The 27,799-nt window shown below is 39.3% G+C and overlaps 1 protein-coding gene across 12 annotated transcripts in view; it reads left to right on the forward strand.

The window, feature by feature from the left end:
- Positions 1–27,799, forward strand: part of LOC140478888 (eukaryotic translation initiation factor 4 gamma 1-like) — a 143,234-nt gene that overhangs the window by 58,413 nt on the left and 57,022 nt on the right. For all 12 annotated transcript variants that reach the window (XM_072572470.1, XM_072572474.1, XM_072572472.1 and 9 more), the window contains 5 exons: positions 1,663–1,778; positions 14,869–14,961; positions 21,196–21,280; positions 23,315–24,058; positions 26,842–26,933. In XM_072572470.1, coding sequence (XP_072428571.1) covers positions 1,663–1,778; positions 14,869–14,961; positions 21,196–21,280; positions 23,315–24,058; positions 26,842–26,933 — 1,130 coding nt within the window. The remainder of the gene's footprint in view (positions 1–1,662; positions 1,779–14,868; positions 14,962–21,195; positions 21,281–23,314; positions 24,059–26,841; positions 26,934–27,799) is intronic.

Below are 27,799 nucleotides of genomic sequence, written 5' to 3' on the forward strand. Positions count from 1 at the left end.
TTTAATGAATTGTTGAGTTTGTTACTGTTAAATGTCTTACTTTGTATGTGTGTCCATATTGAATATATGTTTGTAATTAAGAGGAGCTAGTTTTCATCTGGAATATTTACTAAATATTAGTTTGAGGTGCTAGCAATATTTTCTACTTGACGATGGCTGATTTGTAATGAAGGTTCAATGGTTATATATGGTTTTGAGGCATAAAGTTGTTCGCTTTTAACTTGTGCTTCACTAATTTCCTGTTAGAAATGTTTTCCTGGCTGTACATAATCAATTTAATTTAGCAAACCTGATGTCTATGACTGGATTTTAAGTTTAATCATAAAAATGTAAATTTTGATTTTTGTCATAATTTGTACTATATAATGGACAAATACGTACAGACATTTGAAGATGGTGGATGTAGGTTTGCTTGCTCAGCTGGAACGTTCAGTTTCAGATGTTTCGTCACCCTATTAAATAACGTCTAGGTAACTAGGTACCCAGAACCTCAGTCTGAGCTACAGATCTTCTCAAAACTCGCTAATTTGAAAATTGTGTTTCAGGTTAGTTTCTAAACTTAAAACATGGAAATAAAATTCTATTTGGCTTCAGTATTTGCCAAATCTACTTCAGGAGTAGCTTTGTAATTTTCTTTAACTTTAATATAGAAGTCAAGATTGCTGATGTTTTCTGAAGTATTTTGATGGAAGAGGTATTCATCTATTTGAATTGGACTCTGATTTCTTATGGTAACCTTGTCTTAAGATTTTATAACTTTTGCATGTGTATACATCGCAGCACTTGGCTTTTGAACGTCTTTTTAGAAACTGACTAATGTTTTTTTTAAAAACACTCTCACTTTCACGTAAGGATCTAGAATAATATCTTGATGTGGAAAATTGTACCTCACGTGGACAATATACTGAGAATTAAGGTTGGCTAGTTCCTAAGCATGTCAAGCTGTACTGCATAATCTTGGATTTTTAAAAAAAAACTTGTGAAAATGCTAATCACTTGGAGGTTTATGAACTCAATCCATACAACATGATGTTTTAATAGGTCAAAATTAGGTTGGGTGTGTAGAAATGCAAAACAAAAGTTTAGAGAGGGCACACTTTGGGTGATTCAATTATCCTATTCACCAAGTATGCGCTGAACAAATCACAAAGGCTTAAGTTTCATCCCTAGTTTGTGCTGAGTTACCTGATAAGTACTACGGACTTGGTGTCCTGACTTAGGATATGAAAATGGCTGTGTTTTCTCTCTCATCGTGATTTTAGCCGTCTCCCTATTATTGGTAACATTCTTGTGTCAAGTATTTTGCAGAATCATTTGCCATTGATAGCCACGCTCAAGCTAACACATGATCAATCGCTATTTTAGACAAAATGCTGGAGGGTGCCCAGTAATAACAGAATAATCATAGCAGTAAAAAACCTTGTGTTCTCTTGTTGTGAGAATGTGTTCAAATAAAGAAAGCTATTCTCCTCCTGGATGGCGATAGGAATTTTTGGTTTAGAAGGAGGTGATGAACTGTTTTTTTTAAACCGAGGAGCAAAGAGAAGATTTGTATTTCTTCTATGATAAATTAAAAGAGAGTTTTTAGTAACCATTGGAAGTTAATCTTGCAAACTGATGGACAGTGTGCCCTAAAGATTTGGTGAAATTTTGTCTTCTCAGGAACCTATTACCCAGCAACACAGGGTGTGCAACAATATTCTACACCAGTGGCACCTCCCACTGTTATGATAAATCCAGCACAGCCACAAATGCCTCCTAAAAGAGAACGTAAACAGGTAGGACTGCAGTTAAAATTGTCACTTTTTAAAAATTTCTCTACTATTAAAGGTCCTAGCCATAAATAAAGTTCAGATGTATTGGTGTTGAATTGTTTTGTTAAAAATAAGTTGTGCAACCTTAGATCATTGTTAGTAAGATATTTCCAGTGGAAATTAATCGTTAGTACATTTCTTCTAATTTGCCTTTTTTATGCTAACATGTCAAACATTGGCATTGTTAAAATACACTTTAATATTAGTTGTCTTAAAAATGTATAATAGTTTTTGTTTTGATGTCAGTATTGTTAATGTCTCTTTGAATTAGAGGAACTTAAGCTTTCAAAAGACCTTTGATCAATCATTTAGGCATCTCCGATTTGTATCAACAATAGTGCTTTTTGCTTTGTTTATCTTTTTATTAAAATTCACTGTTTTGAGATCAAATAATTGGCCTTCTAACAGCTCTCTTTCCTCTGATTAGAATCTGCAAAGAACTGAAATATTATCACTATTAGGCAGGCAAAGATGGTGGTCAGTTGTGTTTTCTCAAAAACTTCCTCAACTAGCCAGTTAATGATCCAGAATACAAATGAGAAGTGCATCTCATGGAAGTTGGCTTGTGCTTCACCCTTTAATTCTTTAGATTGAATTAGAATCGCTGCAGTGTGAAAACAAGTCATTTGCATCCCCCGCCACCCTGAGCATTCCACCCAGACAACTCAATCACTAACCTTTTTGGATTAACTGTCTCTTTGGGCCAATGCATGTAGCCTGTGCATCTTTGTACTGTGAGAGGAAACTGAAGCACCCAGAGGAAATCCACAGAGGGAATGTGCAAGCTGTTTGTTTATTCCCCTTTCACACCTGAAGAGGTTGTGGATCATTTCCAGATTATAAAGCTATTGATTTGTACAGCTTCTTTGCATTAATTTTTAAAACAAAAATCAGTCTTAACTTGCTGTGACACATTCAGTTTGTTAGTGAAAACGCAGCAATTTCTTGAGTCATGGTTGATTTGATCTTTTTCACTGTTAAATGTGGAGCAGAAGCAAATTCATTATTTGCAACTTTGAGCATTTCCCTACCCTATTATAATTTGAATTTTTAAGTGCATTAATAATGGCAACAACACAGTTCATAATTTTCTGGTACATTCTGGGCTGATGTGCTTTCTAAGTCTGGTTGAGGGACTGTTGTTGACCTCTGTCAGCTAGTGAAATGAAACCTCCTAATACTATCCAAACAGAAGCAGCTTTGCAACTTAACATCTTGTTCCAATAACGATACTCCTGCTAGTGAAATGCTTATTCCCCTGCTACTCCACAGTACTGCACTGAAGTATAAGCATAGATTATGTGCACAATTCCTGTACTGAGATTTGATCCATTATTTTGATTCAATTTCCCACTTAGCCAAATCTTCAATACTCATAAGGAAAGTTACATTGCGCTTCATGAAGCGGGAACTATTTCTGCAGGCTATATATGTGCCAGTAATGAACTCCAATCTTGTCCCATTTCACTGTCCATTGATATTAACCATCACTATTATGTACAGCAAGCTTTTTATTAACTGGGACCTATGAGACCCAGATTTTCCAGTTGATCAAGTATTCTGATTGATTATGTGGACCTCTTGATCAATCAAACATAAATCACTGAAATAATAATGCAACTTTGACTTAAATGAAAATTATTGGCAGAGAGCCTTCTCACTTGAATCCTTAACTGACTACTCAGACATTGTGATAGATCACAATAAACTTCTGGAATTTTAGGGATATAAATTTTCTGTATATAGAGGATGCTGGTTAAAACAAAGTTTGCTGTATTTGTCTGTGAATGTCATATTTGACTTCTAGTGGTGGTCGATCCCTTGAATACCCTTTATGAAGAAATGTTCTCTGGTCTATGTTCTTTCGTTGCTTAATTGAAGTTTGCACTCCGTGTTGCCACCAGTAGGCAAAAATGTCAGTAAACTTTTTACCTTTTTAAATACTTATGTGAATTTGATTCCCTTGTTTACTTGAATTATTGCAGCTCCAACACTTGTCATGTTTACTTGCACTCTGGTACACAATTACATTTGCAGTTAAGTGGAGAATATGAATGCCAGAATACTATTGATACCTGAATGCTAGTTTCCTTAAAGCGAAGTCTGTTCTGATCACAGTGCAGTTCTCCATTGATCCTTGAATTGCAGTTATTTGTTCAATGAAGATTTTAAATGTATAAGTGTTTAAAGTGAACTTTAAATAAAATGGTTCTGATCCATTTCTCCTTGACTTACAATTATTGTGCTGGAATATTTGTTTCCATGGAAACAATAACTTTAGTTACAAAGTCCAATGGATCCTGCACATATAGCAATGTAACAACAATATACTGTCCTGTATTCATTTTTAGACAGTATCATCCTAGAGCTTGAAAACCATTGAGTTTGTTTTATTCAGAAGGCTTTTGCACTCTTGAATTTTGTGCTCATGTTTTTTCGGAACTAGTCAAAGCTGTTGACTAATAACACAGATATACTGCCGTATCAGTGTCTTCTGTTTTGCTTTTGTGGATTCACAATGGAATTGTGACTTGGTAAGTTTTTCTCATCACTTGTGGTTATTGGCAATCCATCTTTTGGCTCCTTGCGTATGAAGTGCAACAACTGAAGGTACCTTCTCAGAGGCACAGTACTGGTTATGGTGGGGGTGTGCAGTGCAATTTTGTTTCACAGGGTCTTGTAGGGGATGATGTCCCTATATATCTGCCATTGTCCTTCACGGTGGAAAAAGGCATGCATTTAGAAACTACTGGCAAAGGAATAGTGATTAATCATGTTAAAAATCTCAACGCAAGGTTATAATCCAACAGGTTTATTTGGAAATACAAGCCTTTGGAGCACTGCTCACTGGTCAGGTAGCTGCCTGACAAAGGAGCAGTGCTCTGAAAGCTTGAACTTCCAAATAAATCTATTGGGCTATAACCTGGTGTGATCTTTAAATTGATCCAACATCGGCACTTCCACATCATGATGAATCATGGCATGTATATTTATAGATGATACAAATTATTGTCGTAAATTGTGGTAGAAGGAGTAAATGTTGATTTTGAATGGATGTTCTCTTCAGATGGGCCACTATGTCTTGGATTGTCTGTGATGATTATTGAGCTGCTTAAGTGTTGGAACTGCAATAATTCAGGCAAGAGGAGAGTAATCAATCAAACTGACTTAGATTGTGGGTAGGCTTTAGAGTATTGATGGTAGAGCAGTGGACATGATCTATTTGGGCTTCAGTAGGGTGCTCAGCATGGTTAGATCATGTGGCATGTTGGAGAACTAGCCATTTGGATACCAAACTGACTCGAAGGTAGGAGACAGAATGGTGGCAGGCTTGCTTTTCAGACTGGAAGTGTGTGACCAGCACTGTGTCATAAGGTTTGGTGCTGTGTCCACTGCTTTTTGTAATTTGTAGTAATGATTTTGATGTAAACATAGGAGGTATGGTTAGTAAGTTTGCAGATGACACCAAAATTAATGGTGTAGTGGACAGCAAAGCAGGTTGCCTTAGAATACAATGGCACCTTGATCTGATGGGTGGAAATGTGGCCGATGGAGTTTAGATAAAGGTGTTGCATTTTAGAAAGGCAAATCAGGTCAGGACTTGTGCACTTAATGGTAAGTCCTAAGGAGTGTTGTTGAACAAAGACACATTGGGAGTGCCGATGCATACTTCCTTGAAAGTGGAGTCGCAAGTAGAGAGGATAGTGAAGAAGGCGTTTGGTATGCTTGCCTTTATTGGTCACTGCATTGAGTATAGGAGTTGGGTGGTCATGTCCTGTACAGCCACAACATTGGTTAGGCCACTTTTGGAATAGTGTGCAATTCTGGGGTCTCCCTGCTATAGAAAAGATAATGTTAAACTTGAAAGACTTCAAAAAAGGTTTACATAGATATTGTCAGGGTTGGAGGATTTGAATTATAAGGAGAGGCTGAAAAGACTGGAGATACTTTCCCTGGAGCGCCGAAGGCTGAGGGATGATATTAGAGGTTTTACAAAATCACTAGGGGCATGGATAGGGTGAATAGCCAAGGCTTTTTCCCCAGGGGATGGGAGCCCAGAACTAGAGGGCATAGGTTTTAGGGTGTGAGGGGAAAGATTCCCAAAGGACGCAAGGCACAACCTTTTCAAGCAGAGGATGGTGCATGTATGGAATGAACTGTATTGATAGATGAATAGGAAGTGCTTAAGGGATTTAATGCTAAGTGCTGGCAAATGGGACAAGATAAATTTAGGATATTTGCTTGGCATGGACAAATTGGACCGATGGGCCCGTGTTCCATGCTCTTCGAATTGAGACAGAGTTATTCATGACATGACATAATTCTCAGCCTCTGACCTGGTGTGAGCTCTATTTATATGGCTAGTCCAATTGAGTTCGTGATCAGTGCTGACTTCCAGGATGTGGACAACAGGTAATTCAGAAATGTCAAATCTGTTAAATGTAATGGCGAGAGGATAAAATATTAAGTGCTGCGCTACATGGACTGCTTCTGTATCACTTTGCAGTCAGTGAACATCCCCATTTCTGATCTTAAACTGAAGGGAAAGGAATTGATGAAATAACTGAAGCTGGTTGGGCCCAGACACAGCTGTAAGGAGCTTTTGCGAACATCTGCCTGGACTGAGAAGCATGGCCTCCAACAACTGCAGCCACCATCTTGGCTAGCCCGCCAGTCCAGAATTTTTCCTGATTCCAGTTGATTTTGGTATTGCCTGATACTACACCATGTCAAATGCTACCTTGAATTTCGGGCAGTCATTCTCAATGTGCTTCTGAAATTCAGACTTTGGCTATGTTTTGACCAAGGCTGTAAATTAATTCTGGTGTAGAGGAGGTTTACTGGAACCTGAATTGACCATCAGTGAGCTATGTAATGCTACTTGATGGCAGCAAAGTGACAGACGGTGTAACTGATGTTAATTGGTCGATTTGAGGCAGATCCTCGCTGGACAATTTTCCAAATTGTTGAGTAGATGCCAGTGTTGTAGTTGTACCATAGCTTAGAGGCACAGAGAGCAGGAGCTCAAGATTTCATACCTTATCCTGGATATTAGGGCCCATGGCTGCCTGTATATGCAATGATGGTATCTACTTCTTGAGACTGATGAGTGAGAGAACTTAAGTATGTGATGAATTGGACAGCTAAACATTTGTTAGCTGAATAATATTGACTAACCTATTTGCTGTGTTTGTTCTTGCAACACTTTGTGATATTTAATTTTGCAATATTATACAACAACAGGTTATAGTCCAACATGTTGGACTATAACCTGGTGTTGTGTGATTTTTAACTTTGTCCATCCCAGTCCAATACTGGCAACTCCACGTTGTAATATTGCAATTCTCCGTCTGCTGGCAACATCTTTTTATATCTAGAGAGGATATCCACCCTTCCTTCTAATGTCAAAAGTCCTGTCTGATCCTGGTGTCAGAACAAATTTTAATATATCTATCCTTTCCAGTACCCTCAGTTGAGTCTTTAACTCAAGTGTCTTAACGAACTTTATCCTTGTGATTTTAGAACTTAGCGCAATCAAAGAACACACAGTACCTCAACTATACCCTCTACCTCCATGCATAAATTGTATTTTGGGTCCTTAATTGGCCGCATCTCTCATTGCCCTTTTACTATGCATATCCCTGTCAGAGTTTGGTTTCGCTTTCATGTTAAATGCCAGTTCTTTTTCATGCTGTCACTTTGCCTTTCAGTTTACTTTGTTATTGAACCTCTAAAGCTTCTATATTGAGCTTCTATATTCTCACTTTTATTAGCAATCTGGCATCTGCCATATGCACCAGTAAGTGGAAAATTGCAAATGCCGTAAAGAAACAATATAGCAGATGTTTTATTAACTGGCACTCATGGGATTAGGAGTGTGGCTCATCCATTATTCCAGATAATCGAAAGGTATGCATAGCCGCAATAAACCCTGTCCAAGCCATGCTTTGAGACTTCAACATCTCTTTTTTAAAAAAAACTATTTAAAAACATCACTCACACCCTAATAGGGATGTAAAAACGCAAGTAATAGAAATGTATTGCAGGGGGTATGCACATCACTGCTATACTTGATAAATACTTGGACATCTCAGTAGATTGTGGTATTTGAGGAATATAATTTTTGCCAGTTTAACAAGAACGTCAGTTGCTAAGGTGTCTGTTAAAATAAAGTTTGCTATACTGGAACTTCAGTGCGCTCTCTCTCTCTCGCGCGCTCTCTCTCTCGCGCGCTCTCTCTCTCGCGCGCTCTCTCTCTCTCGCGCGCTCTCTCTCTCTCGCGCTCTCTCTCTCGCGCTCTCTCTCTCTCTCGCGCTCTCTCTCTCTCGCGCTCTCTCTCTCTCTCTCTCGCGCTCTCTCTCTCTCTCTCGCGCTCTCTCTCTCTCTCTCGCGCTCTCTCCCTCTCTCTCGCGCTCTCTCCCTCTCTCTCGCGCTCTCTCCCTCTCTCTCGCGCTCTCTCCCTCTCTCTCGCGCTCTCTCCCTCTCTCTCGCGCTCTCTCCCTCTCTCTCGCGCTCTCTCCCTCTCTCTCGCGCTCTCTCCCTCTCTCTCGCGCTCTCTCCCTCTCTCTCGCGCTCTCTCCCTCTCTCTCGCGCTCTCTCCCTCTCTCTCGCGCTCTCTCCCTCTCTCTCGCGCTCTCTCCCTCTCTCTCGCGCTCTCTCCCTCTCTCTCGCGCTCTCTCCCTCTCTCTCGCGCTCTCTCCCTCTCTCTCGCGCTCTCTCCCTCTCTCTCGCGCTCTCTCCCTCTCTCTCGCGCTCTCTCCCTCTCTCTCGCGCTCTCTCCCTCTCTCTCGCGCTCTCTCCCTCTCTCTCGCGCTCTCTCCCTCTCTCTCGCGCTCTCTCCCTCTCTCTCGCGCTCTCTCCCTCTCTCTCGCGCTCTCTCCCTCTCTCTCGCGCTCTCTCTCTCTCTCTCTCTTGCGCTCTCTCTCTCTCTCTTGCGCTCTCTCTCTCTCTCTCTTGCGCTCTCTCTCTCTCTTGCGCTCTCTCTCTCTCTCTCTTGCGCTCTCTCTCTCTCTCTCTTGCGCTCTCTCTCTCTCTCTCTCTTGCGCTCTCTCTCTCTCTCTCTCTCGCGCTCTCTCTCTCTCTCTCTCTCGCGCTCTCTCTCTCTCTCTCTCGCGCTCTCTCTCTCGCGCTCTCTCTCTCGCGCTCTCTCTCTCGCGCTCTCTCTCTCGCGCTCTCTCTCTCGCGCTCTCTCTCTCGCGCTCTCTCTCTCTCTCTCTCGCGCTCTCTCTCTCTCGCGCGCGCTCTCTCTCTCTCTCTCTCTCTCTCGCGCGTGCTCTCTCTCGCTCTCTCTCTCTCTCGCGCGCGCTCTCTCGCGCTCTCTCTCTCTCTCTCTCTCGCGCTCTCTCTCTCTCTCTCTCTCTCTCTCTCTCTCGCGCTCTCTCTCTCTCTCGTGCGCTCTCTCTCTCTCGCGCTCGTCGTTTAAAGGAGTTCTGGCTTTGGTTTCTTGACTTTTGCTTGTGGCAATGTGCCTTAACTGCACCCAGTTATCTGTTACTTAAGGCAGCCAATTGTTCTGTCATGGTTTTGCTAAATCTTTCAACACCAGGTTATAGTCGAACAGGTTTAATTGGAAGCACACTAGCTTTCGGAGCGTCGCTCCTTCCAAATCAATTTTTAAAAGAGGTTTTGTGATTTACACATAAAATAAGTGAAACTATCATGGTATTCGAACAGATGAAAGACTCAACAGGCAATCAAGTTATTTTTCAATGTGTAATTTCAATTACATCACACTAAATGTTTGCTCTAAATTCTGTCCACAGTCACCTGATGGAGCGGCGCTCCAAATGCTAGTGTGCTTCCAGTTAAACTTGTTGGGCTTAACCTGGTGTTGTGATTTTTAACTTTGTACACCCCAGTCCAACACTAGCATCTCCAAATCTTTTTTTAACAACTTAGCTGTGACAGACTAATTTTCAACCCACTGAAATCAGCCCTTCAGTTAAGCTCTTTTGAACTCTTCATGGCTCCTTTTCCTTTTTCATAGCTGTATAAACCTTGTACTATAATTTGTAGGGAGAGAATAGGACCTCAGACCAGCAAGGCGGCCTTCCTGTGGAGCCACAGGAGATGGGGCAGATACTAAACTAGTATTTTGCATCAGTATTTACTGTGGAAAAGGACATGGAAAATATAGAATGTAGGGGACATCTTGAAAGCTGTCCTTATTACAAAGGAGGAAGTGCTAGATGTCTTGAAATGCATAAAAGTGGATAAATCCCCAGGACCAGATCAGGTGTACCCTAGAATTCTATGGGACGCTAGGCCTCTTACTGAGATATTTGTATTATCGATAGTCACAGGTGAGGTGCCGGAAGACTGGAGGTTGGCTAACGTGGTGTCACTGTTTAAGAAGGGTGTTAAGGACAAACCAGGGAACTATAGACTGGTGAGCCTGATGTTGGTGGTGGGCAAGTTGTTGGAGGGAATTGTGAGGGACAGGATATACATGTATTTGCAAAGGCAAGGACAAGGACCATTTAAGGATAGTCAACAAGGCTTTATGTGTGGGAAATCATGTCTCACAAACTTGATTGGGTTTTTTTTTTTGAAGAAGTAACAAAGAGGATTGATGAGGGCAGAGCAATAGATGTGATCTATATGGACTTCAGTAAGGAGTTCGACAAGGTTCCCCATGGGAGACTGGTTAGCAAGGTTAGATCTCATGGAATACAGGGAGAACGAGCCATTTGGATACAGAACTGGCTCAAAGATAAAAGACAGAGGGTGGTGGTGGAGGGCTGTTTTTCAGACTGGAGACCTGTGACCAGTGGAGTGCCACAAGGATCGGTGCTGGGCCCTCTACTTTTTGTCATTTACATAATTGATTTGGATGCGAGCATAAGAGGTACAGTTAGTAAATTTACTGATGACACCAAAATTGGAGGTGCAGTGGACAGCGAAGAAGGTCACTTCAGATTACAATGGGATCTTGACCAGATGATCCAATGGGCTGAGGAGTGGCAGATGGAGTGTAATCCAGATAAATGCAAAGTGCTGCATTTTGGCTAAGCAAATCTTAGCAGGACTTATACACTTAATGGTAAGGTCCAAGGGAGTGTTGCTGAACAAAGACCTTGGAGTGCAGGTTCATAGCTCCTTGAAAGTGAAATCGCAGGTAAATAGGATAGTGAAGAAGACATTTGGTATGCCATCCTTTATTAGTCAGAGGATTGCGTGCAGGAGTTGGGAGGTCATGTTGTGGCTGTACAGGACATTGGTTAGACCATGTTGGAATATTGTGTGTAATTGTGGTCTCCTTCCTATCAGAAAGATGTTGTGAAACTTGAAAGGGTTCAGAAAAGATTTACAAGGATGTTGCCCGGGTTGGAGGATGTGAGCTATAGGAAAAGGTTGAACAGGCTGGGGCTGTTTTCCCTGGAGCGCCTGAGGCTGAGGGGTGACCTCATAGAGGTTTATAAAATTATGAGGGGCATGGATAGGATAAATAGAAAAGTCTTTTTCCTTGGGCTGGGGGAGTCCATAACCAGAGGGCATGGGTTTAGGGTGAGAGGGGAAAGATATAAAAGAGACCTAAGAGTCAACCTTTTCACGGAGTGTGGTACATGTATGGAATGTGGTGCCAGAGGAAGTGGTGGAGGCTGGTACAATTGCCGTATTTAAAAGGCATGTGGATGGGTATATGAATAGGAAGGGTTTGGAGAGAGATGGGCCAGGTGCTGGCAGGTGGGACTAGATTGGGTTGGGATATCTGGTCGGAGTGAACGAGTTGGACCGAAGGGTCTGTTTTCATGCTGTATATCTCGATGACTCTACGTATCCTGAACGTTCCCTGTGTAAATTTAATTCATTTGACCACCACCTTCCCTAGAATCTGATCTGTCACAAACACTTTTTTTTTTGAGCTCAAAGTATAATAATGAGAAAGTCGTCCTCCTATCTGCCCTTTATGTAATTAGTGTTCAAGTTTTTCAAGGAGTAATCAAAGTCTCCCATTTCCACGACTACATTATTGCAGATTTCTAATTTCCTTGCTTGGTTGTTCCTTTATAAATTTCCTGATAGCTTGGTGTATTCAACTCCATTGTTTGTGTCAAGACACCTCGATTGTTTCTTTAATCTATCCAAATAGATTCTGTTCTTACTCCAGAGTATCCATTCCTCCAGCATTGTAATATTCTCTTTAAATAATACTCTCACCGGTCATTTACTTCTCCTGAGCAATTTGTTTACAAGGATATTTGGTACCTAATTCTACCTATCATTGTGCAAGACTCTGTTATCACTGAAACATCATTTCTGTGTGGTTATTTGTAAGTGCTGCTAACCAATCCTTTATACATACTGTAAGCTTGAATCAAATCTTTCATATCTGACTTGGGATCTCCTGCCCCACACACACTTATCTCTGGTCATTTGCTTCCATTTTCTCACCAATGAGTCTTTATAGAATTTTCAATATCTTCTAGTATGAAACTGTTGTAATTGGTTCTTTTTGCATGAAGCCAAGACCAGGATGAATGGAGGAACATTCTTAAGTTTTTAGTTCATAATTTTTTAAACAACATTGAGTTCCATAAGGTGAAATGCTAGTGCTCAGCATTTTTAGTCATGTAAAAGAGCACTCTTTTACAAGTTTGTACTATGTTAAAAGCATTATCAACAATTTGTACCAAATTTCTCAAGCATCTCAATTTTCTTAATTTTGTAGCACAACAAATATTCAAATCTATATTTAAACGGTCTTGCATATAATAAACTTGCAATATGAATAGTAATTACTGAGACAAGGAAAACTGAGCAAGAAAATTTGCCTGAAGGAGAATACATAAAATAGCTTCATTTAAATGTGAATTGTTTGAGGCCATGGTTATGCTCTAATTCAATGCTCCAAGATATATCCACTGTAGTCCAATCTTGGCAATAGCTAATTTTAGTGCCATTGATATAATATGCCAGAGCCATGGTGCTATGAACTGGTATTCAGAATGGATCTCGTGAATACTGGTGTTCATTCTGAATGCATAGATTTTTCAAATTTTTGTCTTTGCTAACATGAAATGGTAAATCTTCATGATGGGCTATGGATAATACTTGCATTTATGTTCAGATCAAGAACCTAGCCCCTTCATTTAGGTGGGATCATGGATCATGCATCATGTTAAATACGTTTTGAGTTAAGTCTTTGCTCACCCTTCTTTGTGGCACAAAACTATCATCCTGATACTTCCCATAATTTGTTCTCTGGTATAGAGTGTTTCTAATTGGCTTATTCGTATATGTTATTTCATATATTTGAGTAGATTCAGCTTGTACCTTGGGGTCTTGTGGCTCAGAGGTAGCGGACTGTAACACAAGAGTTTCTGTTCTCCCTGAATAGACCAAAGGACTTCTATTGTTTTTGTCTTCCAGGAAATTGCATGGTAATTTGTGGTGGGTGGAAACATTTGATGGCATTACTTAATTTAAAAAATTAACATTATGATGTAACCTCTGAACTTGGCTAGTGATTTTCTTAAATTTGTCGAAGTGAAGAGCTTGCATGAGCTTAGTTCTCATGATAAACACTGCTTTTAAACTCATGTATTTTATATATGTTCTTGTACACTTCACTTCAGGATTCCTAAAACTTGAGTGTCAGCTATCAGCTGCTACAACATTTGATAGTTGTCCTGCTGCATCGTCCTGCACCAATCATGAATTTATTTTTAGGTTTACACGCGCACTTGCTGTTAGCTGAAAGTAAAACTGCCTCAGCTTTGTATTTTGTAATGTTAAATTCCTAAAAGAGCTGGAACACTTTAGTTGTAGTGGAGGTTTATTTACTTAAATTTTAAAACAATTTCATCAAGTTTATAAATATTTAGATCTATAAGTTGTTTTCATAGTAATATTAAATGAGTGAATAAATTGCTGCCATCTCTTTTTAAACAGTGTTGCATGTTGAAGCTGGTTCTCTCTTTCTTGAGCATTTAATTGTTTTTAGAATCTTGCAGCCTTTAGATGATAAATTCCAAGTTTTTGTTCATAACTTGACCCTTAAAATTTTGCCTTGCCCAAGAAGTTATATATTTGAGTAGGGCATGTTGGTGTGTAGAAGTTGCATGCTGCCAGGATAGGTTAGGGCAAGTATGCAAATTGGATGTTTTGGATCTGAGTATTGGCGCACAGCAATTTTAAGATTGATTGAGAGGAACAGGTGACTTGTTATTTGGTTTCTGAAGTTTTCCACCATGAGTCTTTTTCCTCACCTCCTTCTATGTGGATCTGTTGCAAGCAGATTGTAGATTGTTACGAGTAGGTGGGAGCAACAGATGTCACAAGTGAAAATCATCTTCAGCAAAACTGGAATGTGGTGGAACAACCTAATTTCTTAGGCAGAAATGTATTGGGTTTACTAGCTGAGGCATGTTTTGAGCCACTTTGTAAATGGCTGTAATAAATTACATTATTTTCAGCAGACACCAAAAACCTTAATGGTTTGTGAGTTAACATTTTGAGGAATGAAAACAAATGTGCCTTCAATAGATTTTTGCATAACATTAGTGAATTTGAACACATTGTTCTAGCTTGCTTTAAAGTCCACTTGATAAAGAAATATTTGCAATGTCTGTCTCAAAGGTCCATTTAGTTGAATTGTTGTAGGAGGGGTAATAATGAATTATAATTGAATATAAGCTTGATGTCTTGTTTTCTGACTTTTTCTTACCTGTTTCTTGTACCAATTTTATGTTGTGTGTTATCTTTTTTTTAATATTGATTGGATAGAAGTAAAGGAAGAAATTAGTTCTTATTTATAATTTCATCTGTTTCATTTCCATCTTGGAGATGGTTAAACAGTCTATTTTTCTTTAGGTTCTCTCCATTGGTCTTTTCTGTGTCAGCATTGAAGGAGGGCCAAAAGTAGACCCACTTATATTTTGGGAAGATCAAGCAATGTGAAGTAATTCTTTCAAACTGATAGATTCTCAATTCTCTCATTTGATGGTGTCCATGTTGCACATGAGCCATGCTCGATCAATGAAGAGCACTATATTAAGGGAAGGGCGTTGCTTGTTTGACCTATCTATTTTGTGGATATTTTACTTGTTAGATCCGGATAAGGGATCCAAACCAGGGTGGAAAAGACATCACAGAAGAGATTATGTCTGGAGGAAGATCAGGCTCTACACCAACACCACCACAGGCAAGTAGTATACTAGGTCATTACTCTTGCTGCCCTAATTGCAGAAACTGGAACTGATTTTGTTTCTACTGTTCTGATCTTCCTTTTATTCCTTAGTCTAGATAATAGAAGCTGTAAAAGCCTTCTGAAAACATAACTGGTGTTTGGCTGTGTACCATTCAGTATTCTACATACTTTTGCTGTCTTTAATATAGGAAACCCTCAGACTGTAAATCAAAGAAATATCTTTACACTTGGGAAAATTTTCTGATATATGTGCTCTTCTCTATGGATTATGTGATATTAATTCCATGCACAAAACTTAATAGCTGGCTGCATCTTCACCAAATACTTTGCTTTTTGGAGTTGTTCTTGACTTTGCTTCGTTTGCGTTGTTGAAAATGCGTATTTGTTAGGTCTGTTCCTTTGGATTTTTATAATGCCATGAGCTGCAAGGATAGACCATGAGCAACAACCATAAGAATTTATGGTTATGTTCCTTGAAGTTTGAAAACTACTTAAATCTCCCACATTGTTCAAAAGGAGAGCCCTTCCTGTGAGTTCTTTTCTTGTACCATTTCCAACTAACCGTAATTATTTGCTGCCATTTACAACATCAGTGATATCATCTAATGTTTGCTTTCTGAAATGCAATTTTCTAAACTAGAAATCATTTGATGAAAATTGAGTTTCTCTGCCTTTGCTTCCAGGTCCTCTGGCTAAAATAGGAACTATTGGTCACGTGCATTGTCTTGCTTTTGTTGCACAAGTATTGAAGTGGATGCTATTCTCAGACAATACTTTGCTAGCTTTCATTCTTGGTATTCTGACAATGCCACGTGCCGTATGATTTTATACCAATTGTGGTTAAGATAAGATTCTGATTAGATTCTTTGGCCCTCCAAGTCCACACTGACCCTCCGAAGAGTAACTCACCCAGACCCACTTCCCTCTGCCTAATGCACTTAACACTGGGCATTTTAGCATGGTTAACTCACCTAACCTGCTCATCTTTGGATTGTGGGAGGAAACCAGTGCACCTGGAGAAAACCCATGCAGATGCTGGGAGAATGTGCAAACTCCACACAGTCCCCTGACGCTAGAATCGAACCTGGGACCCTGGTGCTGTGAGGCAGCAATGTTAACCACTGAGCCACCATGCCGCCCCTGAACTTAACTGAAATAAAGTTGAGGGCATTTATTGCATTATTTGAACAAATATTCAGAGACACCTTCTGATACTGGGTTAAGGGTAAAGTAGGAAATACTTGCAATGTTTCACTCTGACTTCAGTCTAAACTGAGTAGAGATTAGCTCTTATTTCATCCTTCAACTGGCTGAGAGATTTTAACATCCTGGTGTTCTCATTGGTATAAAGTCCCTAGATTTTTAACTGTTCATGTCTGCTTGAATGCTGTTAATATAGGCCATTCACTTATGTGTCTTTTTTACATGATATAGGCTTGTATTCATAGTGCCAAAACACTTAGCTGCTAGTGTACTTGAATGGTGTAGACACTCTTGTATTTTGGTGTCGTAGGCCAATTAACATCAAAACAGTCTTAACTGTCATGATCAAGTAAGATCCAAAAAGCATAAAGTATTTTAATTGCAGACTTCCTGGTCAAGCCTCTTCTACCTTGGGTGACCTGATTCTGATACTCAAAGGTTTTGACCCCTTCATCTTTAGATATTGCATCAACCGATTGGCACTTAATGACTCAGCCAGAATATAGGAAGATTCCATGTCTGCTCCTAAGGTACTTAACAAATGTAGTTCTATTGCTGCCTGATTTGAATTTAACAGCTCTGTTGAGAGAGTGTGTGCATACTACCTGCGTTCATGTTAACTACTGTATTTCCAAGGTACAGTTCTTATTGCATTGGGTTTCCAGCTATCTTGAAGTTAGTTTTATTACCTACTCCAGAATTGGTTCTTGATGAACGCAGAGTGGAAGCTTCCCTTTAGCTAGTGAGTAACCTTGATAGCTGTAACATGGCTTTAGACTTCCAACTTTTACGCACTTTGCTCTTGGAGTTCAGTGCTCAAAAAAAAGACTATGAAAGATACATTTTCAACTTTGTTAGTCGTTAATCCCCCTTGAGATTGGAGATTTTTATCTTTTGAGGTAAGATAGGACATGCTAGTCCTTAATGAGTTTCTAAGAATGTGATCTCTTTGACCTGTGCAATCCAGTGTGAACTTGATGGGTGGATGCTGAAAGGATGTTCTCCCTTGTTGGAGTGACTACAATTAGGAATGTGGTTTAAAAATCTCTTGACTTCCATTTAAGACTTTTGAGGTGGAGGATTTTTTCGAGTCATACGTCTGTGGACTTCTTAAAGTTTCTTCAGAGAGTGGTTTTAGAAAAGTGTAAGTCCATACCCTTTAAGGCAAGGCTTTAACACTTGACTGAAAAGGAGATTAATATCATTAGGAGTAACTGGGAAGTTTGAGGTCATAATTAGTTCTGCGATAATGTTGCAAAGACAGGGCAGACTTGAGCCGAATGTCATCTTTGCAATTTGTGTATAAGCTTGCGTTTTTCATCGATTGTGAGGTAGAGTCAGGATCTTGGGCTTGCATCGTTAGGGGTTTTGAAGTTGCTTATAAGTTGAGTTTTGCTTGTATGACACTTTCAACGTAACACAGTTGGTTGCTTAGAGTTTGCAAGTTTCAATTTTTAGTTATTCTGTCTTTGAGTAGATAAGATGACAATAGGAATGTGTACTTATTTTTTGTCCCCCCCTCTTTTCTAACAGCCCCCAAAAAGCGCACAGGTCAAGATGCTATTTTTGATCTTGCCTTTTCCTCAACTGTTTTCAGTTCTTGAATGCTAGCTTACAGTAATTTATGGCAGAAGACTTGGAGATCTTGACTGTTAAATAATGGAGGAATTACAGGCTGAATAGAAGGATTTCACTATGCAGCATATAATTGGGTGGCATGGTGGCTCATGATTAGCACTGCTGCCTCTCAACACCAGGGTCCCAGGTTTGATTCCAGCCTCTGGTGTCTGTGCAAACTCCACACAGACATTCTCTCCGTGTCTGTGTGGGTTTCTTCCGGGTGCTCCGGTTTCCTCCCATAGTCCAAAGATGTGCAGGTCAGGTGAATTGGCCATGCTAAATTGCCCGTAGTGTTAGGTGCATTAGTCAGGGCTAAATGGGTCTGGGTGAGTTACTCTTCGGAGGGTTGGTGTGGACTTGTTGGGTCAAAGGGCCTGTTTCCACACTGTAGGGAATCTAAGGGGCAGCACAGTGGTTAGCACTGCTGCCTCACAGCACCAGAGACCCAGGTTCAATTCCTGCCTCAGGCAACTGTCTGGAGTTTGCACGTTCTCCCCATATCTGCATGGGTTTCCTCCAGTTTCCTCCCACAGTCCAAAGATGTGCCGGTAAGGTGAATTGGCCACGCTGAATTGCCCACAGTGTTAGATGCAGGGGAATGGGTCTGGGTGTGTTGCTCTTTGGAGGGTTGGTGTGGGCTTGTTGGGCCGAAGAGCCTGTTTCCACACTCTAAGTAATCTAATCTAATCCAGTCAAAAGACCTTCTGCTGTGATCCATATGCAGACTTTGAAGTTTCTCAAATATATGTGCAACTGCTTTTAATCTGACTGTAATTTCAAGACTTGTAAGGCAGTGGTAAATTACACAGTTCTGTATTTAATAATATGAAAAATTACATGGGATCTGAACAGGTTTATATATCATTTTGTTTCTCCTTTTGTGTGAGAGACTGAGGCGAAGTCTCTTTTGCTATTTTTTTGTGGCTATCAGAATAAAGAAACAAAGAACTTGCAGGCAATGCTTGCAGCACATCGATGAAGTTTGAATAAGTGTAGTGTAGTATTGTTTGGTTTTCATCTTCCCATGAATATTTCATATGCAGGTAAACCTCACTTTCACCAGACCCCATCACTTTTAAAGTTAAACATTCTCTTCACATTGGCATTAAATCTCAAGACCTTTTGTAAAAGAAGCAAAAGAAGAATGAAAATGGGCCACGGTTGTTGATTAAGTATTTTCTACCATCATCTAAGATGACTTTGAATCATACACTGCATACTCCATTTTGATGTAATTTCTTGTATTAAGCTGTTGAGGTTTGCACATCACTAGGATCAAAGATCTTGAATAATTTGTAGCCATTTTACGAAATAGTTAAAGATTAATTATGAGCAAGTCTGCACTTTAAAATTGTAGCAGTTTTCAGAGGTTGTTAAGTAAAGAATGCTAACTTGTTAATTCGTAATTGCTAACTGAGTGGAAAACCACTTTCACATTATGCGTTGCACTAACTGCTCATAACACCTTTTGACCTATATTCAAAGTTATTGCATAATGCCTATTTGTTGGTGTATGACACTTCCTAGCAGGAGAATGCACTTCTCACCAGAAGTGGACCTTTTTGCAGAGTTTGAAAAAATTGTAGGAATTGCCCATGAACATAGTTGAAAACACTGGCAGCTCATTTAAGTGAAATTCTTTTGAGGTAATTTTTCATCCCCTCATTTGCATTATTGATTACAAGAAATATGATTAGATTAGATCACTGTGTGGAAACGGGCCCTTCAGGCCAACAAGTCCACACCGACCTTCCAAAGAGCAACCCACCCAGACCTATTCCCCTACATTTACCCCTTCACCGAACACTACAGGCAATTTAGCATGGCCAGTTCACTTAACCTGCACATCTTTGGACTGTGGGAGGAAACCGAAGCACCCGGAGGAAACCCATGCAGACACTGGGAGAACGTGCATACTCCACACAGACAGTTGCCCGAGGCAGGAATTGAACCTGGGTCTCCGGTGCTGTGAGACAGCAGTGCTAACCACTGTGCCACCATTCTGCCCTAATGATGAAGAATGTGTCTTACAAGGCACCATGTGTATTCATAAAACAAAGAATTATTAATTTACTGCACATCTATTTCTGTTAGCTATGAACTTTGTTAGAGTTCGCTGTTTAATTGTTTAGAGTGGAGAGAGGGTGTCATTATCTATTGTCTAGTCCTTTAAGAAAATGCTAAATGCTACCATCCACGAACAAGCAGCATCTTTGCAGGGGATCTTGCAACAGAGAACAGGCCAAGTTTGAACAGGAATGTACAGATTTAACAGTAACACTAAAATTAGCTGGTCGGTTTATGATGTTTTGATTTTCTTTGCATTCCTTGAAGCTTGTCATATTTATGCATATTGATATTTTAACTTAATTGTATCCCATATATCTTTAGGAAAGACAGTGGGGTTGTGGTAGTGTCACTGGGCCAGTAATCCAGAACCCCTGGTTAATGTAATGAGGATATGAGTTCAAATTCCAACATGGCAGATGGTGACAATTGAACTTAGTAAAATCTGGGATAAAAACCTAAAGTTGACCACATATACACTATCAATTGTTGTAAAAACCCATGTGGTGTACTAATGTTCTTTTTAAGCAAAGAAATCTGTCATTTCCCCTTACCTGGTCTGGCCTGGTTACTCCAAATTCTCTCACATGTGGTTGACTCATCATTTTTCCCCTGAACAAATAGGGATCAGTAGTAAGTACTGCCCTAGCCAGTGAAGGCTGCATCCTGTGGAAGCATAAAGAAAACTATTTTAGAATGCTTTTTATTCAAAAGAAAGCATTATGATACTGGTTAATCATGCATCTGTTACATAACCAAAACTGGCCACCTCCAATCTCCTGTTTGGCACTCACCATTACCAAAAGAAAAATCAAATTCCGCGTGGAACACATACAAAACTGGAGGTCGTACTGACATTTTGTGAGCTGAGATTGGACTAATCAATTTGTCACTTGATAATGTTAGGCTACTGTATGTTGAACTGTTATATTGATAGGTTAAGATCAATCCTGGGTTTTCTAAATTCAGGCTGATGCAGTGATTTTCAAAATTATTGAAATATTCTGCCGTTAAACTGTTTAGAAATACAATGATACGTTGTTCTGATTTGTGTTTCATTGCATGCACTTCATGTGGTAACTGTTTAGAACACCATTATTAGTATAATAGATTCAGCAGTAGTGATTTAACAACTTATTTTGGACGGCATTACTTTAGACTGGTCTTTCTCATGTGAATAATTATGATTATAAATCACAGCTTAGTTTATTGTATGCAATGAGGCACCCCTACAGGTTGGAACATACTTCAATAATTTATGGTGCTACTGTAAATTGTGTATTGAAAGTAAAAATTATGGAGACTCTGTATTAATCAGTTGTCCATTCCATTCAACAGTCTGCAGTAGGAAGTATGGAGGGAGGTGGAAACGTACAGACTAACGGGGAAAATCCTCATCCAGTGCCAGTCATTATCCGACCAGGTAATTCAACCTGCTGATCAGTATGCCATTAGATTGTGCCAAAGGTTAAACTAGAAGAAGTGGTATATTTATAATGTGGCTATAGAATAGTCGCTGGACCCAAATCGTTAACTCTGATTTTTCTCCACAACTGCTGCCAGACCTGCTGATATTTTCCAGCACTTGCTGTCTTTGATTTGAATGTAATTTCGTGATTTGGTTTTGCAATTTATTTTTTACAACTAGTCAGTTGTATTATTACTAAAAGCTAAATAAGAAAACCATAAGGGTTTGTAGCACAGTAATTGTGTCGCGACCACTGGATTTCGGAGTATATATTCCACCTTTTGGGATGTGATGACCAACTGGGAGGTGTCGTTGACATGTTCAAGCAGTGATTTTTAAAGTAAAAAAGGAACCATAGCTGATTTAGACTTTATAAAGGCAATTTATTAACTTTATTAATCAACAGTTCAGATATTAAATATTAGTTGAAAAAATAGGAATAGTATGCCCCTTTAAGTTGAGAGCAGCTTTGACAGCATTCTGCTCACTAGCTGAGGGGTTAGTGTTCTGTTTCTCTAATTTTCCTCTATACAACTTGACTTATCTCTTATGCGAGCAATGAGGACTAATTCCTGTCAAAGAGCATTTGCTAAGTTGCTTTATTTCTTGCAGCTGGTAGTTTACACCATGTCGCATGTGAACCATGGTAACCAATGGTTACCTTCCCCTAATCCTACTTGCTAAAGGTCACTTTTTAGTTTGCTGTATGCTACAGGTCATTTGCTAACCCCTGGATATTTACAGATGAGAGAGTACAAGATGCCAGTTGACTTATGAATTTCAACTGAATCATTAGACCTCCGCAATTCTAGTGATTGTTTTGTGTTTTCTCGTTTCACATTATCTGCCAGTCTTTGGGGTGAACAGTCCATACTTTTGACATCACACTGCTACTGAAATTCATCTACTGTTACTCAGTTCTGTAATGAATAGATTTTCCTTTGGCTTGACTGTGCTGAAATTCAGGTATTTTACACTTGCTCTGTAGTAGCAACATGAATGATGTTCGCCATTAACAGATAGCTATCATTGTCTTGTTCATTCCCCAAGGCATAGTTTTGATCAATCGCAGTCAACCTGCCCTGTTTCTACCAATCAGTTCACTTGATAACCATGCATTGTTCTCTGTTCTTACAGTACAAACATTACTCCTTTACGTTGATGTTTCTTGCAAATTTTCTTGTGTAAGATGTAAAGCTTTGACAAAAGAACTAAGAATTGTATATCCTAAATTTGAGTCCAATTTCTTACATGCTGTCATTTGCATGTTAGGATTCACCTGGTAATATCACATTTTTCAAGAAATGATAACTGTGGTCAGTCATGATCTCCCATTAAACTTATTACAACACCAACCTTGGATTATGCTTGTCTTGTGAGCTACTTCTTTCACTATTTAGGTACTTTTCTACAGAAGCCTTAATGTGCAAAGAAGATGTTATCATGGTGTCTTTTTTCACTTTTCAAGTTTTATGCTATTTCCATCACTGTTGTTTGAAATGCAAGTTCACTGCATGCATCTGCAGTTGGGTTGACCCTACTTTGGCCAGGAAATTGGTCATATTGTTTTATAATTTTAAGGGTCACAGATCTTATTTGCCACTGACTTGGCACAATATCCTTTTGTCTGTTTTCTGTGGATATGACCTCCTGAAGGGCAAAACTCGTCATGATTTGCTAGAAGGTAGTCATGGCTACAACATTGCTAAACTTTGTTTTTCAGTACAAGCAAGTTGACTGCAGAAGCTGGAAAAGTGGCTCAAATGGGAATTATGGAAGTGCATAAGTTACTGTGGATGACTAAATAAAACAAGCTAACACAACTGTTTTCACCACTAGACTATAACTTGTGGTTTACTGACCTGTTATCAGTTTCATAATCCACTGTATTAATGTTTTCACAGGCTATGATCAGTTTGAGCAGCATTATCTTTAAACCACTTGATGCTGCTGACACTAAATATTCCTTTTATTTGTTTGCATTACTAGATAAGCCAAAGTCTCCTGCAGTGGCAATTAAACCAGTAGAAGAGTTGAACAAACCTGAAAAATCTATTACACCTGAAAGTGTGGAAAGCAAGCCTGAACTCAACACTAACTTAACAGACTCTGAGGAATTATCAAAAGTACCGGTCACTGAACCAGATGACACTAAACCCACTGTAGTCTGTTATGATGTGGCTGTGACAGATCCTGTACAATCTGATCATGATAATGAAATTAACCCTTTGCCTGAACCTGTGTCTTTGCCTCCCGTAGCAAATGAAATACAGGAAAGTGAAGCAGAGAATGTACGAGAACTACAAAAAGAGGAGGAAGTGATTGTAGATGAATCTAGCTCAAAAGATTTGGAGAACATGGAGAGTAATGGTGTTATAGCAGGACAAGTAGATGAACCTTGTGAAAATTCTGAAACTCCACTTGAAACTCCATTTGAACCATCACTTGATAAACCACCGGAAATTGTAATGGATTCACCCATTGCACAACCTGAAGAACTGAAGGTATCCAATGGTCCGGAGCTTTCAACAGAGCAGGATTCAGAAGTTTTAGAAGCTCAGCAGGAATCTGACATCAGCCCAATTTCTGAACCTGAAGCAACAAAAACTGAAGAGAGTGCTGTAGACTTGACATCTGAGGAGAAGGAAGAAGAGGACGTTGTAGAAATTGAATCTCAAGATGCTTCACCAACAGCAGCAGCTTTATCCCAGATGAATGACAATCCTATGCAAGGTATTAATAATGCATATTAGTTTTAACTAATATCACCGGTATGATAGTATACTTTTTATGTAAAATAACTACTTTGGCATGCTGGATTGTGTAGAATTTAAGTAACTTTTCTTTTTAACTATGGACTGATCTGGGAAAAGCCATTTGGACGTTAAAGTAGTAGCATTACTTCCAGTTGATAAACAATTGATGTTACGTTTGAAGTTAGAACATTGCTATGGGGAAATAGTTTTCTATTTTTGTTCAAATGAAAATGGTAATTGTTACTTCGTTTCTAATGAAAGCTAAACTGAGGGCTTTATTAAATTGTAGCTAATGGGATTGAGCTGTTTATGGGTAATTTGCAAAAATTGATATTTGGCATTTCTGAAATAAATCTAATGAGCAAAAGCCCCAATTTGTTTTTCAACTGCACAAAGAGAGCGACAGTATCCAGCTTGAACCCTTCTTGCACAAATGTGAAGGAAAGTGGAAATCCTGCAAATTGAAATAAGAATCAGGAGGATTTGGGGAATAATAGAGCTCGCGAAGGAATACGAAGAGGAAAAAACTGTTCTGAGAGCCTAAAGATAAATCCTGATTTTTGTGTCTGTAGTAAATGATTAAAGGCAATGAAGAAAGTAATAGGAACAAAGTTAAGTATTCTGGACCTAATTACCTCACCATCATGAGAGAGGATAAGTTTGTACCTTTTCTTGCGTAGTTCTAATGTTGGATTTCTTCAAATGGTTGGGGAAATTGCAGATGTCCGCTTGCCAAAGTTCTTTTGAATGGAAGAATTGCAAATTACAAGATTGCAAGTCCCAATTTTGACTGGAATGGAGTAACTAGGTAATGACAGACCTGCCAAGTTTAATAATCTTTTTCTGGGAGTTGCTGTTAACTGTTGTTAGGGACAATATCAGATAGCGATGTGTTGTGGATTCATGCGTGGTAAGATACAACTGTATACTTAAGTTTATTTGCGAGATCTTGGGCAGTATGGATAGATGAGTGTTTAAATGTCATCCTAGAAAGTTTGCTCAGGCTTTGCACATGAAATTATTAAGGTAGCTTGAATAAGTGATAATGTTACGCTGTGAGTCTATGATTGATTTTGGGAGGCAGGAGACCAAAGATAAAGAGAATGTTCTCAATTGCCACTTCTCCAGGGATAAATATTGTGGTCTCAGCCTTTACCCATACTTATCAATAATTCGATTGAATCATATCCAATTTAGATAGTATTTGACACCAAGTTGCACAGGCAGCAGCAGAAACTTGGAAATGTGGATAGAACTATAACATATGGGGTTTAAGGTAGGGATATTGGAGATCATCCATTTTAAATTTTGCTAAAGGTAAATGAGTGTGTTTTCTTAGCTGTTTGAAGAGTCCAGTGCTTTGAATGTCATATGCACATGGCTAAAATCTATTTCCGCTCTGTAAAAAGTAATCAAAGATATGAATAATCGTTGATCTTAATATCAAAGAAACTGGAATGTAATTAGTGGAAAGTTAAGTTTCAGTTATATTAAGTTTTGTTCTAACCTCAAATAGAGGTATAGGAACTTCAAATGGTCTAGGAAGTTGCAGATGCCCAATTGCAGAGGCTACATTAGTTTTGGAGAGAGTGCAGTGCAAATTTGCAAGAATGATATTGGGCCATTGCACTTACTATCCCGTGAAGTTATTTGAGGATGAGTTAATTGAGATGTTCAAAATTTAAGGATTTGAAGGGATCAGTGGAGATTATCTATTTCCTCACGATAATCTTAAAATTTAAATTTGGCCATTTAAAAGTAAAATGTGGAAGCAGTTTTGAAAACCTGGGACTCCAGCAAAATTCTATGGATTCTTGGCTCACTTGAAATTTTCAAGTCAGGGACTGAGATGGATTTTTCCAAGTGAAGGTAGTATATAGGTCAAAAATGGGTAAATCCAGTTTGAGTTGCATGCCACCTTGATCTCATTGAATAGCAGGGCATGAGGAGCTGAATAGTTTAGTATATTCCTGTGTTCATGAGCATGTATGTGCCATGGTTCAGTCATATTTACGGTTAAATGAGCATGTGATTTGTTAAATTAGTGACTCCTTAGCTCACTCAGTTTTTCTCCCCTATGATCACCAGAGATCACTACAGAACCCTGCTTTATCCTTTTGAGTCCGTGTTTTGGCTTTCTGACTTTTTAAAAAAAAAATCTCAGTTCATGCAAATGATGTCTTCAATTGTGTAATGGTTGTTACGTACTTGTGCACTATTGCTTGTAGAGAAATGTAAATGGATGGGCGTTTTCAGAATGCCATTATTATGAATTGACTTCTGTTAGGTAAACCTATGCATGTATGTTTAAACCAGTAAGCTGTTTTCCACATTTACATTTTCAGGTCTTCTGACATGAGCTGGAGAGCTTGATTTTAAGGGCTAGAAATTGTAAAGCAGATTGGATAAATGGTATCCAAACCTAGAACAGGCTTTACAGCACAAATTACAACAGTGCAAACAAAATGATTCTGCTGCATTTTAGCTGAAATCTTTTAATGTGCCAATATTGGCTATATATAGTGTTTTAAAATATTATTGATTTTTAAAAATACCTTTGCTTGTATCATTTTTATTTTCCTTTACCCCATCAGTGGCTCAGTTCTAAGTTTAAGCCACTTTTGCAGTTTTGGAAGCTTCATGATCAGAAGCTTAATTGTGTTAACTTGCCGCCTTTAAGAAAGATATTGGCCATGTTAGCCTTTCGATAGGATTAATCATATGGCACATGGGATAATTTCTGAACATTTTTCCCTTTAGCTGCAGCTGTATCTGTGCCAAAGAAGAAAAGGAAGTTGAAGGACTTAAATAAGAAAGAAGCAGTTGGTGATCTTCTAGATGCTTTTAAAGAGGTACTTTATTTGATTTATAAAGCAGTTGAGACAAGGTTGAATTACTGATTTACTATACTTGGAAAGTAAAACATTACAGTGAAGTACAGGCCCTCTATGGTTCCACAGGTCTGCGCAACAATCTAAAACCCATCAAACCTACACTCTTCCAGTATTGTCCATATGTTTATCCAATGACCATTTAAATGTCCGTAATGTTGGCAAGTTCACTACTGTTGCAGGCAGGGTGTTCCATGCCCTTACTACTCTGAGTACAGAACCCACCTCTGGCATTAAGGGATGTCATGGCCTAGTGGTGTTATCGCTCGGCTATAAATCTAGAAACTGAGACAATGTTCTGGGGGCCTGAGTTCAACTCCCACCACAGCAGGTGATGGACTTTGAACTCCATAAAGATATCTGGAATTAAAAATCTACTGATGACCATTGTCGATTACCGAGGAAAACCCATCTGGTTTACTAATATCCTTCAGAGAAGGAAATCTACCGTCCTCATCAGATCTGGTCGTGTTGTGATTCCAGATCATAGCAATGTGGTTGACTCTCAACTGCCCTTTAAAAGGGCCGAACAAGCCACTCTGTTGAGACTTCATTGCAATTGATACAACTAAGAAACATAATCGGACAGACCACTTGGCATCAAACTAGGCAGTGGAAATGACAACCACAAGAACAGCCCTGTCAACTGTGCACAGTCCTCATTGGGGCAGCTCAGTGGTTAGCACTGCTGCCTCAGCACTCGGGACCCAGGTTTGATTCCAGCCTCAGGTGACTGTGTGGAGTTTGCACATTTTCCCCATGTCTGTGTGGGTTTCTCCCCACAATCCAAAGATGTGCAGGTTAGGTGAATTAGCTATGTTAAATTG

The sequence above is a fragment of the Chiloscyllium punctatum genome, chromosome 6, assembly GCF_047496795.1.
Source record: "Chiloscyllium punctatum isolate Juve2018m chromosome 6, sChiPun1.3, whole genome shotgun sequence".
NCBI classification, from domain to species: domain Eukaryota; kingdom Metazoa; phylum Chordata; class Chondrichthyes; order Orectolobiformes; family Hemiscylliidae; genus Chiloscyllium; species Chiloscyllium punctatum.